The sequence below is a fragment of the Papio anubis genome, chromosome 12 (genome assembly GCF_008728515.1).
Source record: "Papio anubis isolate 15944 chromosome 12, Panubis1.0, whole genome shotgun sequence".
In the NCBI taxonomy this organism is placed as follows: Eukaryota; Metazoa; Chordata; class Mammalia; order Primates; family Cercopithecidae; genus Papio; species Papio anubis.
This window is the reverse complement of record NC_044987.1, coordinates 63,599,843-63,616,282: the sequence shown is the minus strand read 5'-3', so window position 1 is coordinate 63,616,282 and position 16,440 is coordinate 63,599,843. Positions and strand designations below refer to the sequence as shown.

The window sequence follows — 16,440 nt, the reverse complement described above, 5'->3', positions numbered from 1 at the left end:
GGCAAGGATGTGGTGAAAAGGGAAACCTCATACACTGTTGGTGGCAATGTACATTACTACAATCACTATGAAGAACAATTTGGAGGTTCCTCAAAAAACTAAATATAGAACTAATGTGATCCAACAATCCCATTGTTAAGTATACACCCAAAAGAAAGGAAGCCAGTATATCGAAGATATATCTGCAGTCCCAAGTTTATTGCAGCGCTATTCCCAATGGCCAAGCTTTGAAAGCAACCTAAATGCCCATCAACAGACAAATGGATAAAGAAAATGTGGTACATATACACAATTCAGCCACAAAATATAATGGGATCCTGTCATTTGCAACAATGTGGATAGAAACAGGGTTGTTATATTAAGAAAAATAAGCCAGACATAGGGGGAAAAAAACCCGTCACGTGATTCACTTAATTTGGGGAGCTACAAATTGAAACATTAAACGCAGAGCTAAAGAGTAGGGTGATGGTTAACAGAGGCTGGAAACGGTAGTGGGGGTTGTATGGGAAAGTGGGGATGGTTAATAGGTACAAAAAAGTAGAAAGAATTAATAAGATCTAGTATTTTATAGCACAACAGGGTGATGATAGTAAATGATAATATACTGTTTACAGTAACTAAAAGAGTACAAATTGATTGTAACACAAAATACAAATGCTTGAGGTGATGAATACCCCATTTACCCTGGTGTTATTGTTATGCATTACATACCCATGTCAAAATATCTCACATATTCCATAAATATAGACACCTACTATGTATCCATAAAAATAACAATAAAAATGTTTTTAAAGGAGGACAGAATAGAAAACTAAACTGGTGAGAATGCATCAATATAGGGGCACTTATTTGGAATACAGATTTTAATACTCTGACAAGGACACCAAGAATGTGGTTAATTCAATATCGAGTGACAATTAGCTGGAAAAAGTATTGGACAACATTCAGCACATTGGAAATGACTGTGCTGCCCTAGTAGACAGGAAAGAAAATTATATAGGGGCTGATGAAAAATGTGCATGCTGGAATAGATTGCGTAAAGCTGGAAGATCTATCATACATTTTCCATAAAAGGGCACAGAGGACATATGATTCAGAAGCCACTGGAGATGAGTTGTGAAAATGAAGAAGAAGTTGTGAAAATGAACTCAGAAGCTGAGTGGTAGCTCTTTTCTGCTGATCAGGAAGGCCAGTAGTAGCTGCAGTCACAAAACCAGGATACCCATGCATATGAGGAGGTCTTGACATAATAGAGGTCAGGTAGCAGTGGTTAATCACCAAAAGCCAGGGTTGCAATCATCATAAGAACCAATAAGTTCTAAAGGGTAGGCAAAAGGGCTTAACAAGCAAGTAGGTGTATAGATGATTCATAAAGTGTGACCACCTGGGCCAAAATAGACAAGCAGCGAAGGGGCTAGGTAACGTTTACCACAAAAAGAAGGCAAGAATAGAGGAGCAGGAAGCTGGGAGAGCAGTCAGTCTTTGATGTAGGCTTGACCTTAAGTTAAAGAGGGAAGGAAGGAAGAAAGTTTGGGTAGAAATAAGTATCTTAGACTGTAGTACAGTTCTGAATGGAGTTAGTCAAGGTCATTGGGTATCCTCAAATCAAAACACCTGTCAGTACAGTCCTGTGCCTTCCAGAAATGAGCCTGACTCAGTTTCCCTGCCACACTCAGTCACTAACTAGAAGGAGCTCTTGGGAAATTTGGCTTAAATGAAATGTGATAATGGACTAGGACTTCTGGTGTCCATAATCTAAGATACAAAGAAATCGTTCATATCATTGGTTAAATATATTCCTAGATACTGTATATTCTTTGTAGTTCTTGTAAATTGGATTGCCTTCTTGATTTGGTTCTTGGCTTAATCATTATTGTTGTATAGAAATGCCGCTGATTTTTTACATTGATGTTCTGTCCTGAAAGTTTACTAAATCCATTTACCAAATTTAAGAGTTTTTTGGTGGAGTCTGTAGAGTATGCTAGATATAAGAGCACTTGTCAGTAAACAGGCATAATTTGACTCTCTTTTCCAATTTGGATGCCTTTTACTTCTATCTCTTACCTGATTCATCTGGCTAGGACTTCCAATACTATGTGAATAGGAAAGGTGAATGTAGACCTATTTGTCTTGTTCCAGTCCTTAGAGGGAATGCATACAACTTTTCCCTTTGTCCATGATGTTGGCTGTGGGTTTGTCATATATTTTTCAAGTAATTAGAAAAAAATAACGCTAAAATTCACGTGGAGGCAAAAATGAGCCAGAAAAAAAAAAAAACAAAGAAATCCCAAGCAAATAAATCAAAGCTGGAGACACCATATTTCCTGACTTCAAATTATAACACAAGGCTATAGTAACCAAAACACCATGTTACTGGTATAAAAACAGGTGCATGGGCCAATGGAACAGAATAGAGAACCTAGAAATAAAGCCACATGTCTACAGGCAACTGATCTTTGACAAAGTTTACAAAAATATACACTGGGAAAAGGACACCTTTTTCAGTAAATGGTGCTGAGAAAATTGGATTGCCAAATGCAGAAAAATAAAATTGGACCCCTTTCTTTTATCAAATACAAAAACCACCTCAAGATGATAAAAAAAATTAAGTGTAAAACCTGAAACTATAAAAAAACTTAAGACGAACAAACAAAAACCTAGGAAAAACTATTCTGGGTATTGGTTTAGGAAAAGAGTTTATGACTAAGACTTCAAAAGCACAAGCAATAAAAACAACAATAGACAAATGGGACTTCATGAAATTTAAAAACTTCTGCAAAGCAAAGTGAACAGAAAACTTACAGAATGGGAGAAAGTATTTGTAAACTATGCAACTGACAGGGAAATGATATCCAGAATTCACAAGGAACTAAAACAACTCAATGGAAATGACAACAAATAACTGCCTCAAAACATGGGCAATTAGAAGAACAGATATTTTTTAAAAGAAGACATGCAAATGGCCAACAAGCTTATAAAAATACTGCTCAACATCACTAATTGTATTAGTCTGTTTTCACATTGCTATAAAGAACCACCTGAGACTGGGTAATTTATAAAGAAAAGAGATTTAGTGAACTAACAGTTCTACAAGCTTAACGGGAAATATGACTGGGAGGACTCAGGAAACTTACATTCACGGTAGAAGGCAAAGAGGAAACAAGCTCATCTTACCATGGTGGAGCAGGAGAGAAATAGAGCAAAGGGGGAAATGCCACACACTTTCAAACAACCAGATATCATGAGAACTCACTTATTATCATGACAGCACAAGGGGAAATCTGCCCCCACGATTCAATCACCTCCCACCAGGCCCCTCCTCTGACTCTTTGGGGATTACTATTTGAAAGGAGATTTGGGTAGGGGGCACAGAGCAAAACCACATCACTAATCGTCAGAGAAGTACAAATTACAACCACAATGAGATATAATCTTGAACCAGTCAGAATTGCTATTATTAAAAAGTCAAAAAATAACACATGTTGGGGAGAATTCAGAGAAAAGGGAATGCTTATACAGTCTTGGTGGGAATATAAATTAGTACAATCTCTATGGAAAACGGCATGAAAGTTTCTTTAAAAACTAAGCATAGAAATGTTACTTGATCTAGTAATCTCACTATTGGGCATCTACTCAAAGGAAAAGAAATTAGTATAAAAAAAAGATACCATCACTCATATGATTATCACAACACTCTTCACAATTACAAAGATATGAATCAACCTGGGTGTCCATCAAAGAATGACTAGATTAAGAAAATGTGGCATATGTGCAAATGGAATACTACTTGGTCATAAAAAAGAACAAAACTATGCGTTTTGAAGCAAAATGGATGAAACTGGAGGCCGTGATCTTAAGAGAAGCTACTCAGAAATAAAGTCAAGTACTGCATGTTCTCACTTATAAACAAGAGCTAAACAATGTTTACTCATGGAAATGGACTATGGAATGATAGACACTGGAGACTTGGAAGGGTAGAGGAGTGAAATGAGCACGGATAATAATAAATTACTTAATAGGTACAATGTACATTATTCACATAATAGTTACATTCAACACCCAGACTTCACCACTATACATTATATGCATGTAACAAAACCGTACTTGTACCCTTTAAATTTATACAGAATAAAGTCCTGGGGCTCTCTCTCTCTCTCTCTCTTCCTCTCTTTCCATGAACTCTCTGCACTCACTTGACTACCCTTCACTTTCAGCCATGAGTGGAAGCAACATGAGGCCCTCACCAGAAGCTGAGCTGATCCTGACACCATGTTTTCTATACAGCCTGCAGAACCATGAGCCAAATAAACTTCTTTTTCTTTACAAATTACCCAGCTTCAGGTATTCTTTTACAGGAACACAAAACAGGCTAAAACATAGATCATCAGCTGGGCTGCAGTTACACATGATAAATCATTGAACAGTAAAATCAATGTGCAGAAGTCACAAGCATTCTGATACACAAACAATAGGCAAACAGAGCGCCAAATAATAAATGAACTCCCATTCACAATTGCTACAAATAGAATGAAATATCTAGGAATACAGTCAACAAGGGAAGTGAAGGACCTCTTCAAGGAGAACTGCAAATCACTGCTCAAGGAAACCAGAGAGGACACAAACAAATGGAAAAATATTCCATGTTCATGGATAGGAAGAATCAATATCATGAAAAAGGCCATACTATCCAAAGTAATTTATAGATTCAATACTATTCCCATTAAATTATCATCGACATTCTTCACAGAATTAGAAAAAACTATTTTAAAATTCATGTGGAACCAGAAAAGAGCCCATATAGCCAAGACAATCCTAAGCAAAAAGAGCAAAGCTAGAGGTGTCACGCTACTGGACCAGCAACGGATCAAAGACGGACGGAGAATGACTTTGACGAGATGAGAGAAGAAGGCTTCAGTCCACCAAACTTCTCAGAGCTAAAGGAGGAATTACGTACCCAGCACAAAGAAACTAAAAATCTTGAAAAAAGAGTGGAAGAATTGATAACTAAAATAATTAATGCAGAGAAGGCCATAAAAGAACAGACAGAGATGAAAACCATGACACGAGAAATACATGACAAATGCACAAGCTTCAGTAACCGACTCAATCAACTGGAAGAAAGAGTATCAGCGATTGAAGATCGAATGAATGAAATGAAGCGAGAAGAGAAATCTAAAGAAAAAAGAAGAAAAAGAAATGAACAAAGCCTGCAAGAAGTATGGGATTATGTAAAAAGACCAAATCTACGTCTGATTGGGGTGCCTCAAAGTGAGGGGGAAAATGGAACCAAGTTGGAAACACACTCTTCAGGATATCATCCAGGAGAACTTCCCCAACCTAGTAGGGCAGGCCAACATTCAAATCCAGGAAATACAGAGAATGCCACAAAGATACTCCTCGAGAAGAGCAACTCCAAGACACATAATTGCCAGATTCACCAAAGTTGAAATGAAGGAAAAAATCTTAAGGGCAGCCAGAGAGAAAGGTCAGGTTACCCACAAAGGGAGGCCCATCAGACTAACAGGAGATCTCTCGGCAGAAACTCTACAAGCCAGAAGAGAGTGGGGGCCAATATTCAACATTCTTAAAGAAAAGAATTTTAAACCCAGAATTTCATATCCAGCCAAACTAAGTTTCATAAGTGAAGGAGAAATAAAATCCTTTACAGATAAGCAAATGCTTAGAGATTTTGTCACCACTAGGCCTGCCTTACAACAGACCCTGAAGGAAGCACTCAACATGGAAAGGAACAACCGGTACCAGCCATTGCAAAAACATGCCAAAATGTAAAGACCATCGAGGCTAGGAAGAAATTGCATCAACTAATGAGCAAAATAACCAGTTAATATCATAATGGCAGGATCAAGTTCACACAAACAATATTAACCTTAAATGTAAATGGACTAAATGCTCCAATTAAAAGACACAGACTGGCAAACTGGATAAAGAGTCAAGACCCATCAGTCTACTGTATTCAGGAGACCCATCTCACACGCAGAGACATACATAGGCTCAAAATAAAGGGATGGAGGAAGATTTACCAAGCAAATGGAGAACAAAAGAAAGCAGGGGTTGCAATCCTAGTCTCTGATAAAACAGACTTTAAACCATCAAAGATCAAAAGAGACAAAGAAGGCCATTACATAATGGTAAAGGGAACAATTCAACAGGAAGAGCTAACTATCCTAAATATATATGCACCCAATACAGGAGCACCCAGATTCATAAAGCAAGTCCTTAGAGACTTACAAAGAGACTTAGACTCCCATACAATAATAATGGGAGACTTCAACACTCCACAGTCAACATTAGACAGATCAACGAGACAGAAAGTTAACAAGGATATCCAGGAATTGAACTCATCTCTGCAGCAAGCAGACCTAATAGACATCTATAGAACTCTCCACCCCAAATCAACAGAATATACATTCTTCTCAGCACCACATCACACTTATCCCAAAATTGACCACATAATTGGAAGTAAAGCACTCCTCAGCAAATGTACAAGAACAGAAATTATAACAAACTGTCTCTCAGACCACAGTGCAATCAAACTAGAACTCAGGACTAAGAAACTCAATCAAAACCGCTCAACTACATGGAAACTGAACAACCTGCTCCTGAATGACTACTGGGTACATAATGAAATGAAGGCAGAAATAAAGATGTTCTTTGAAACCAATGAGAACAAAGATACAACATACCAGAATCTCTGGGACACATTTAAAGCAGTGTGTAGAGGGAAATTTATAGCACTAAATGCCCACAAGAGAAAACAGGAAAGATCTAAAATTGATACTCTAACATCACAATTAAAAGAACTAGAGAAGCAAGAGCAAACACATTCAAAAGCTAGCAGAAGGCAAGAAATAACTAAGATCAGAGCAGAACTGAAGGAGATAGAGACACAAAAAACCCTCCAAAAAATCAATGAATCCAGGATTTGGTTTTTTGAAAAGATCAACAAAATTGACAGACCACTAGCAAGACTAATAAAGAAGAAAAGAGAGAAGAATCAAATAGACACAATAAAAAATGATAAAGCGGATATCACCACCAACCCCACAGAAATACAAACTACCATCAGAGAATACTATAAACACCTCTACACAAATAAACTAGAAAATCAAGAAGAAATGGATAATTTCCTGGACACTTACAGTCTCCCAAGACTAAACCAGGAAGAAGCTGAATCCCTGAATAGACCAATAGCGGGCTCTGAAATTGAGGCAATAATTAATAGCCTACCAACCAAAAAAAGTCCAGGACCAGATGGATTCACAGCTGAATTCTACCAGAGGTACAACGAGGAGCTGGTACCATTCCTTCTGAAACTATTCCAATCAATAGAAAAAGAGGGAATCCTCCCTAATTCATTTTATGAGGCCAACATCATCCTGATACCAAAGCCTGGCAGAGACACAACAAAAAAAGAGAATTTTAGACCAATATCCCTGATGAACATCGATGCAAAAATCCTCAATAAAATACTGGCAAACTGGATCCAGCAGCACATCAAACAGCTTATCCACCATGATCAAGTGGGCTTCATCCCTGGAATGCAAGGTTGGTTCAACATTCGCAAATCAATAAACGTAATCCAGCATATAAACAGAGCCAAAGACAAAAACCAGATGATTATCTCAATAGATGCAGAAAAGGCCTTTGACAAAATTCAACAGCCCTTCACGCTAAAAACACTCAATAAATTCAGTATTGATGGAACGTATCTCAAAATAATAAGAGCTATTTATGACAAACCCACAGCCAATATCATACTGAATGGCCAAAAACTAGAAAAATTCCCTTTGAAAACGGGCACAAGACAGGAATGCCCTCTCTCACCACTCCTATTCAACGTAGTGTTGGAAGTTCTGGCTAGGGCAATCAGGCAAGAAAAAGAAATAAAGGATATTCAGTTAGGAAAAGAAGAAGTCAAATTGTCCCTGTTTGCAGATAACATGATTGTATATTTAGAAAACTCCATTGTTTCAGCCCAAAATCTCCTTAAGCTGATAAGAAACTTCAGCAAAGTCTCAGGATACAAAATTAATGTGCAAAAATCACAAGCATTCTTATACATCAGTAACAGACAAACAGAGAGCCAAATCAGGAATGAACTTCCATTCCCAATTGCTTCAAAGAGAATAAAATACCTAGGAATCCAACTTAAAGGGATGTAAGGGACCTCTTCAAGGAGAACTACAAGCCACTGCTCAGTGAAATAAAAGAGGACACAAACAAATGGAAGAACATACCATGCTCATGGATAGGAAGAATCAATATTGTGAAAATGGCCATACTGCCCAAGGTAATTTATAGATTCAATGCCATCCCCATCAAGCTACCAATGAGTTTCTTCACAGAATTGGAAAAAACTGCTTTAAAGTTCATATGGAACCAAAAAAAGAGCCCGCATCTCCAAGACAATCCTAAGTCAAAAGAACAAAGCTGGAGGCATCACGCTACCTGACTTCAAACTATACTACAAGGCTACAGTAACCAAAACAGCATGGTACTAGTACCAAAACAGAGATATAGACCAATGGAACAGAACAGAGGCCTCAGAAATAATACCACACATCTACAGCCATCTGATCTTTTGACAAACCTCAGAAAAACAAGAAATGGGGAAATGATTCCCTATTTAATAAATGGTGCTGGGAAAATTGGCTAGCCATAAGTAGAAAGCTGAAACTGGATCCTTTCCTTACTCCTTATACGAAAATTAATTCAAGATAGATTAGAGATTTAAATGTTAGACCTAATACCATAAAAACCCTAGAAGAAAACCTAGGTAATACCATTGAGGACATAGGCATGGGCAAGGACTTCATGTCTAAAACACCAAAAGCTACGGCAACAAAAGCCAAAATTGACAAATGGGATGTTATTAAACTAAAGAGCTTCTGCACAGCAAAAGAAACTACCGTAAGAATGAACAGGCAACCTACAGAATGGTAGAAAATTTTTGCAATCTACTCATCAGACAAAGGGCTAATATCCAGAACCTACAAAGAACTCCAACAAATTTACAAGAAAAAAACAACTGCATCAAAAAGTGGGCAAAGGATATGAACAGACATTTCTCAAAAGAAGACATGTATACAGCCAACAGACACATGAAAAAATGCTCGTCATCACTGGCCATACAGAGAATTGCAAATCAAAACCACAATGAGATACCATCTCACACCAGTTAGAATGGCAATCATTAAAAAGTCAGGAAACAACAGGTGCTGGAGAGGATGTGGAGAAATAGGAACACTTTTATACTGTTGGTGGGATTGTAAACTAGTTCAACCATTATGGAAAACATTATGACGATTCCTCAAGGATCTAGAACGAGAAGTACCATATGACCCAGCCATCCCATTACTGGGTATGTACCCAAAGGATTATAAATCATGCTGCTTTAAAGACACGTGCACACGTATGTTTATTGCGACACTATTCACAATAGCAAAGACTTGGAATCAACCCAAATGTCCATCAGTGACAGACTGGATTAAGAAAATGTGGCACATATACACCACGGAATACTATGCAGCCATAAAAAAGGATGAGTTTGTGTCCTTTGTAGGGACGTGGATGCAGCTGGAAACCATCATTCTCAGCAAATTATCGCAAGAACAGAAAACCAAACACCACATGTTCTCACTCATAGGTGGGAACTGAACAAGGAGATCACTTGGACTCGGGAAGGGGAACATCACACACTGGGGCCTAACATGGAGAGGGGGGAGGGATTGCATTGGGAGTTATACCGGATGTAAATGACAAGTTGATGGGTGCTGACGAGTTGATGGGTGCAGCACAGCAACATGGCACAAGTATACATATGTAACAAACCTGCACGTTATGCACATGTACCCTAGAACTTAAAGTATAATAATAATTAAAAAAATAAAATAAAAATAAAGAAATGCAAATCAAAGCCACAATCAGATACCATCTCACATCAGTCAGAATGGCCATTATTAAAAAGTCAAAAACAGATGGTGGTGAGGTCGTGGAGAAATAGGAATGCTTTTACATTGTTGGTGGGAATGTAAATTAGTTCAACCATTTTGGAAGATGGTGTGGCGATTACTCAAATATCTACAACCAGAAATACCATTTGACCCAGCAATCCCATTACTGCGTATATACCCAAAGGAATATAAATTTTTCTGTTGCGAAGAAAGATGCACATGTATATTCATTGCAGCACTATTCCCAATAGCAAGAACATGGAGTCAACCCAAATGCTCACCAATGATAGAATGGATAAAGAAAATGTGGTATATACACACCATGGAGTACTATGCAGCCATAAAAAGGAATGAGATCATGTTCTTTTCCGGGACATGCATGAGACTGGAAGACATTATCCTCAGAAAACTAATGCAGGAACAGAAAACCAAACACTGAATGTGCTCACTTATAAGTGGGAGCTGAACAATGAGATCACATGGACACAGAAAGGAGAACAACACACACTGGGGTCTGTCAGGGAGTAAGGTGGGGGCAGAGGGAGAGTATTAGGAAAAATAGCTAATGTATGCTGAGCTTAATATCTAGGTGATAGGTGGATGGTCGCAGCAAACCACCATGACACATGTTTACCTATGTAACAAACCTGCACATCCTGCACATGTACCCCAGAACTAAAAATAAAATTAAAAATTAAAAAACAACTAGAAAAAAAAAAACCCACGAACACTATATCTCTGAATTCTTGTAAGTCAGGAGTCTGAATACAGCTTTGCTGAGTTTTCTCCAAGGCTGTGTCTCATTTGAGGCCTTATTGTGGAAGGCTATCCTTCCAAGCTCATGAGGTGTTGCCAGATTCTAGTAGTTCCTTGTGGCCTTTTGAGATGAGGGACTCAGTTTCTTACTACATGTTGGCTAGAGGAGGCCATGCTCAGTTCTTGGCTGGTTGTTAGCTGGAGACCACTCTTAGTCTTTTGTCACATAGAAATCTTCCACAAACATGGAATCTTGATTCACCAAAGACAGATTTTATATGACATATATGTGATGATACCATGTTACCTTTGCCATATTCTACTGGTTAGAAGTTAGTCAGAGGTCCTACCCACACTCAAGAGCAGAGGATAAACACGGACTGAGTCCAAGGAGGCAGGAGTACTGAGGGACTATTTTATTATTTTACAATCTGACCATCACAGATATTTGGGAATAAACTAGACAGTTAGTTCTTTGAGGGCAACACAGGTGAAACTTTTAATTATTTATTTCTGACTTATAAAATGATTTGATTATAGTTCATTTTTGTCATGGAAGTATCAAGTCAGTCAAAACAGTTGATGGGAATGCCAGGTAGAGGTATAGTGCTTGAATTGAACCCATCATACTTTCAACCATTAAAATTACTCGAACAGGAATGCATAGGAATAATAGCAAAGTAGAAATCAAATAAAAATAGCTGAGTGAGGAACAAATTGCTGGTATTATTGATACCTAAATAAAAACAAGACTGTCTCCACAAATCTGCAGCTTCTGTATAAACGAGAAACAAAAGGTTTGAATGTGAGACTTTTCCTACGAACCTAGAATTAGTAGACTGTAAAGTGTCTGCATCCATTAGTCAACTGCCCACACTGACAAAAATGAAAAAACTCTCCCAGGAATCAGGTCCTTGAATATACTAATGCAAGAAAACAGCAAGGAACAGAGCAAGAATACATGCACATGAGAACATCATTCATTCACAGTAACCCTAGCTACTAGCAAAACAGGACCAAATTAATATAGCAGAAGTTGACACATTTCCTGGGGGAAAACTCAGTTAGTGTTTGAAAAAGGATGGATTTGAGAATGGACATTTATCATTCTCCCTATGGTTCAATGTGGAAATGTAGGTATAGGGGCCTAGGGACTGGGGTGTACAGTTTTCCCTCTTTATCATGACCATAATGATCCCAGTGAACAGTGGTTTCTTTTCCTATCTTGCCAGCACACTTATAATCCAGAGACAATGATGTACATCTCTCTCTATTCCCCAGTGCTATGAACAGTGTACATTTTCTATTTATATGTATAATTTGGTTAATTTTCCTTTGCACTTAATGTCCTTGTGACCACAGGTCACTTGGATTGGTAACTAAAACCCTCTGGGGTTGCACACTTATGCCCTCAAATTTTTATAGAGAGAGGGGGGGATTTCTTTTTTTCTCTGTCTTTGGCCCCAGAGAGACCTAAATCATACAAATAATCTCACAGCTCAATTCCACCTGACTTTAAAGTCCATGGCTCCAGAACTGTAGTCTATTCTTCCTCATCTAGCAGAGACAGAGAATGTTCCTCTTTCCACATAAAGCTGGTAAGAAGGTAGAGAGATGTATTTATTGTGTTGACTTTTTACTTTGTTACCTATTCACAAACAGTCATATGGGTTTATAGAAAAGTCAGATATCATGAGGGTTTGCCCTGTCTTCATCGATCCATATAACATGTAGATATACAACCTCTAATAATTCATACTTAAATATTTTCATAATGTTTCTCAATTGAATTGAAAATCAGACAACTGGAGATCTAAAAGAAACCATAAAAAACTAGCATAAAGGGAACAGTAACTTGTATCCTTGCTACAGAATATTTACTCTCATGAATTTGGAAACAACTAGTTTTTTAAAGGCTTGATTGAAAAGTACTAACATTATACTCATGAATACTGCTATTATTTAATTTAATTCTCCCCAGAATTGACATGAACAATATAAATATATTAATCGACAAAATTAGTTTTAGAATTTTACTTGAAAGAGGCAATACAGCATTTCAGTGTTTACTGAGCCAATTGCCCTTCTCATTCGCTGTCTCCTGAAAACGTCTACTGGATCCTGAAGCCAGCATCCATCACTTTACACTTTTGAACAGCAATAAATTACCCCCAAATACTTCACAGAGAAAAAGGTTTCACCATGTTGGCCAGGATGGTCTTGATCTCTTGACCTCATGATCCACCCACCTCGGCCTCCCAAAGTTCTGGGATTACAGGCATGAGCCACCGCGCCAGGCCTCTTTTGGTTTTCATAGTTCCCATAAAACAAGTCTCATCTTGCTTTAGTGTATATAGCGCATTCCAATCTTCTGGAGAGTTGTGTCCTCATTGTTTTTCCTTTATAATTCTAGTCTCTGAAGTTGTTCACCTATAGTGTTGGATGAAAACGATAAATATACACTGATAACTCCCAAAACTATATTACTGGCAATTATCATGTGTCTGCAGATTCACACCCTCATGGTCACTGAAGAACCATGGATATTTTTCAGTGGCTATTATTCATTGTACTCACAAAATATTTGTAAATGAAGATACTTATTTTTTTCTCAGCTATGTCTTTATTCAAATCATCTTACAATACGATCCAGTTTAATATTCTGTAAATGGACACTATCATGAAAATGTATAAAATCATATGGACATATTTCCCTTCAATTTTACAGTACAAAAACATATTTTTGTGAACTATTTCTGATTATGAGTTGTAGATGAATATTATAATTTAATTTAGAAGTTTCTCAATGATGCAGATCTTATCTATGACCTTGGATAACTCTCCTAACCAAAAGAAAATTTATCTAAATATTTTACATAACACTGTAATGTATCACTTCTGTAGGATGGAAGCACTGTGAGGACAAATGCTGCAAAACCAGGACACCATGGAAATCCTAAGCAACTCAACATCTAAATTTCCAACCTTCTTGTTGACTGGCATTCCTGGCCTACAGTCTTCCCACGCCTGGATCTCCATTCCTTTCTGTTGTTTTTATGCCATTGCCCTCTCTGGGAACAGCATGATCCTGTTTGTCATCACTATCCAGCAGAGTCTCCATGAACCCATGTATTATTTCCTCTCCATGCTGTCAGCCACTGATCTGGGCTTAACTGTTTCTACATTGTCAACGACATTAGGTATCCTCTGGTTTGATGCATGTGAAATCAGTCTATATAGCTGCATTGTCCAAATGTTTTTTCTTCATGTATTCACTTTTATGGAATCTGGGGTGCTGGTGGCTATGGCCTTTGACCATTATGTGGCCATCTGTGATCCTCTGAGGTACACTACCATTCTCACTAACTCCAGAATCATTCAGATGGGTCTTCCGATGATTACACGTGCTACAGTACTAATACTACCACTACTTTTGCTCCTTAAGCCTCTCTATTTCTGTAGAATGAATGCCCTCTCCTACTCCTACTGTTACCTTCCAGATGTGATTCAATTAGCGTGTTCAGACATTCGGGCAAATAGCATCTGTGGATTAATAGATCTCATCCTGACAACTGGAATAGATATGCCATGCATTGTCCTGTCATATATCTTAATTATTCACTCTGTCCTCAGAATTGCCTCCCCTGAAGAACAGCACAAGGTCTTCAGCACCTGTGTCTCCCACGTGGGAGCAGTTGCTATCTTCTACCTCCCCATGCTGGGCCTGTCCTTGGTGTATCATTATGGTCGGTCAGCCCCCAGAGTGGTCCGTTCAGTGATGGCCAATGTATACCTGCTTTTACCCCCTGTGCTCAACCCCATCATCTACAGTGTAGAAACAAGACAGATCCACAAGGCCGTGCTCAGTCTGCTGCTTCCAAAATGAACAGACATAGTTTCATTTGATAAAAACCTGGCATAAATGACTTGCACTGTAGAAAAGCACACTTGCTCTCTTACTACCTATTGCATGTGGGTTTTTAAAACATTTTTCATTCACACAACAAATAGTAAATATGTTGTATATTTGGTCATAAAATATAAGTATGGTATATCACCCAAGACATTTGTAGTGTAATTAGGAAAATAACAATAATAAAATGATAAAATAATACTCCTGGCGACTAACATGTATTGACTCTTTGTTTCAGGCTAGGTGTTCTACTAACTGCTTTTAAGACATATTCCATTTATTCTTCCAAAACAGCCAAATGAAACATATATTACTATTAGTGATATATTACGGATGATGAAACAGATTTACAGCCATTAGGCTACCAAAGGCCATGTGAATAACATGAGGCACAGTTGAGATTTGAACCCAGGTGTTCTGTATCTCAAATGCTATGCTCTTCATCACTGTATTACATACTCTGCCAAAGTCATGTAGCAGAAATGTTTTAAGATCAAAAGTAAGACTTGGATATCCATGGTTCCATCCTTTGTCTTAAAAAGTTGTAGTAACCTTCTTAGAATATACTTTAGCTGTTTTCTTCATGGGTAATTCATAATACAAAAGGTAGGAACAGATATGCCATGGCATGTAAGTCATTATCCAGTGTTAGGTAGTCCAAAGGAAAGCTTTAGGGGTGAGGCACACTTGCTAATTTATCACAGGGAACGGGAACTTGAGAGAACTAGAAAAGAATGTAAAATAAATTACAAGGAAGTTTGGGGCAGATGTTCTGAACCTTTTTCTGCACTATGGTCCCTTAGAAAACTAATGAAATTTATGAACCTTTCCTCATAGATAAACATACTCACATTATTTTCCATAATTTTCAGAGTTTTCACAAATGTCATTAAAGACCTGTGTGACTCCTTAACCAGCTAAAGAACCAAGGTAAAGAATTCATGGTTCTCACCTATACACAGTTTTACAGAGACAGACGCAAAATGTTTGGTTTCTGAAAAAGAACTTATGGTAACTCTTTGGATTTAAGAGACAGAGGCTTAAAATTGTCAGTTGCTTATAATGGCAGAACAAAATCAGAGGGAAATGGAGATGGAAACCTAAAGGTAGTCATCAATTTTATTGCCACTGGAAAGTAGTGATAGATGGAAGAAATGTTCCAGGTACCCCACATATACTGAGGGCAGCAGTGTGCTGGATAGAGTGCACACCAGCTTACAAGAGCCTATTTTTGCATATCTTTCTAACTATGCATTAAAGGATGCCATATTAGTAGCTTGAAATCACTGATAATGATAATGTTTATACCATGTGAACTGGTAAAAATTTTTAAATATTTATATAATAAACATTGTCCAATTTAATTTAATAGCATTGAGAACTTTTTCTGTTTTTAAATATTCAGTTTATCAGCACACAGTGACTGCAGATATATTTTATGTTTGACCTCATGGGAAATAACAAAAAATAAAAGATCAATAAAAATTATTACTGTGCACTCACAAAGGTTAAAATCTTGTGTGTCAAACATCAACATGAACAAAAAATCATGAAATAATGGACTTATTGGGGTGATAATTCATAATACAAAAGTAAATTTTTACCCTTTGTTTATGTTGACTTCTGAATTGAAAGAGTATCCAAAAGTGCATGCTGGAGAGGACTATTTTGTAAGAAACTCTGTGGAAAAAAGGCAGAAATCTTGTATGACAATTTTACTATTCATGGAAGAATTATCTTCTGAGTTTTAAGGTCTATCTGTACATAGGCATGAAAATTATGAAACACAAACCTTTT

The 16,440-nt window shown here is 37.5% G+C and overlaps 1 protein-coding gene across 1 annotated transcript; it reads left to right on the top strand.

Annotated features, from left to right (window-relative positions):
- The first annotated feature begins 14,010 nt into the window (after positions 1-14,010).
- On the top strand, positions 14,011-14,616 carry OR51F1 (olfactory receptor, family 51, subfamily F, member 1). The gene is given in 1 exon segment (NM_001168826.1): positions 14,011-14,616. A coding segment is annotated over 1 exon segment (606 nt).
- The last annotated feature ends 1,824 nt before the right edge of the window (positions 14,617-16,440 follow it).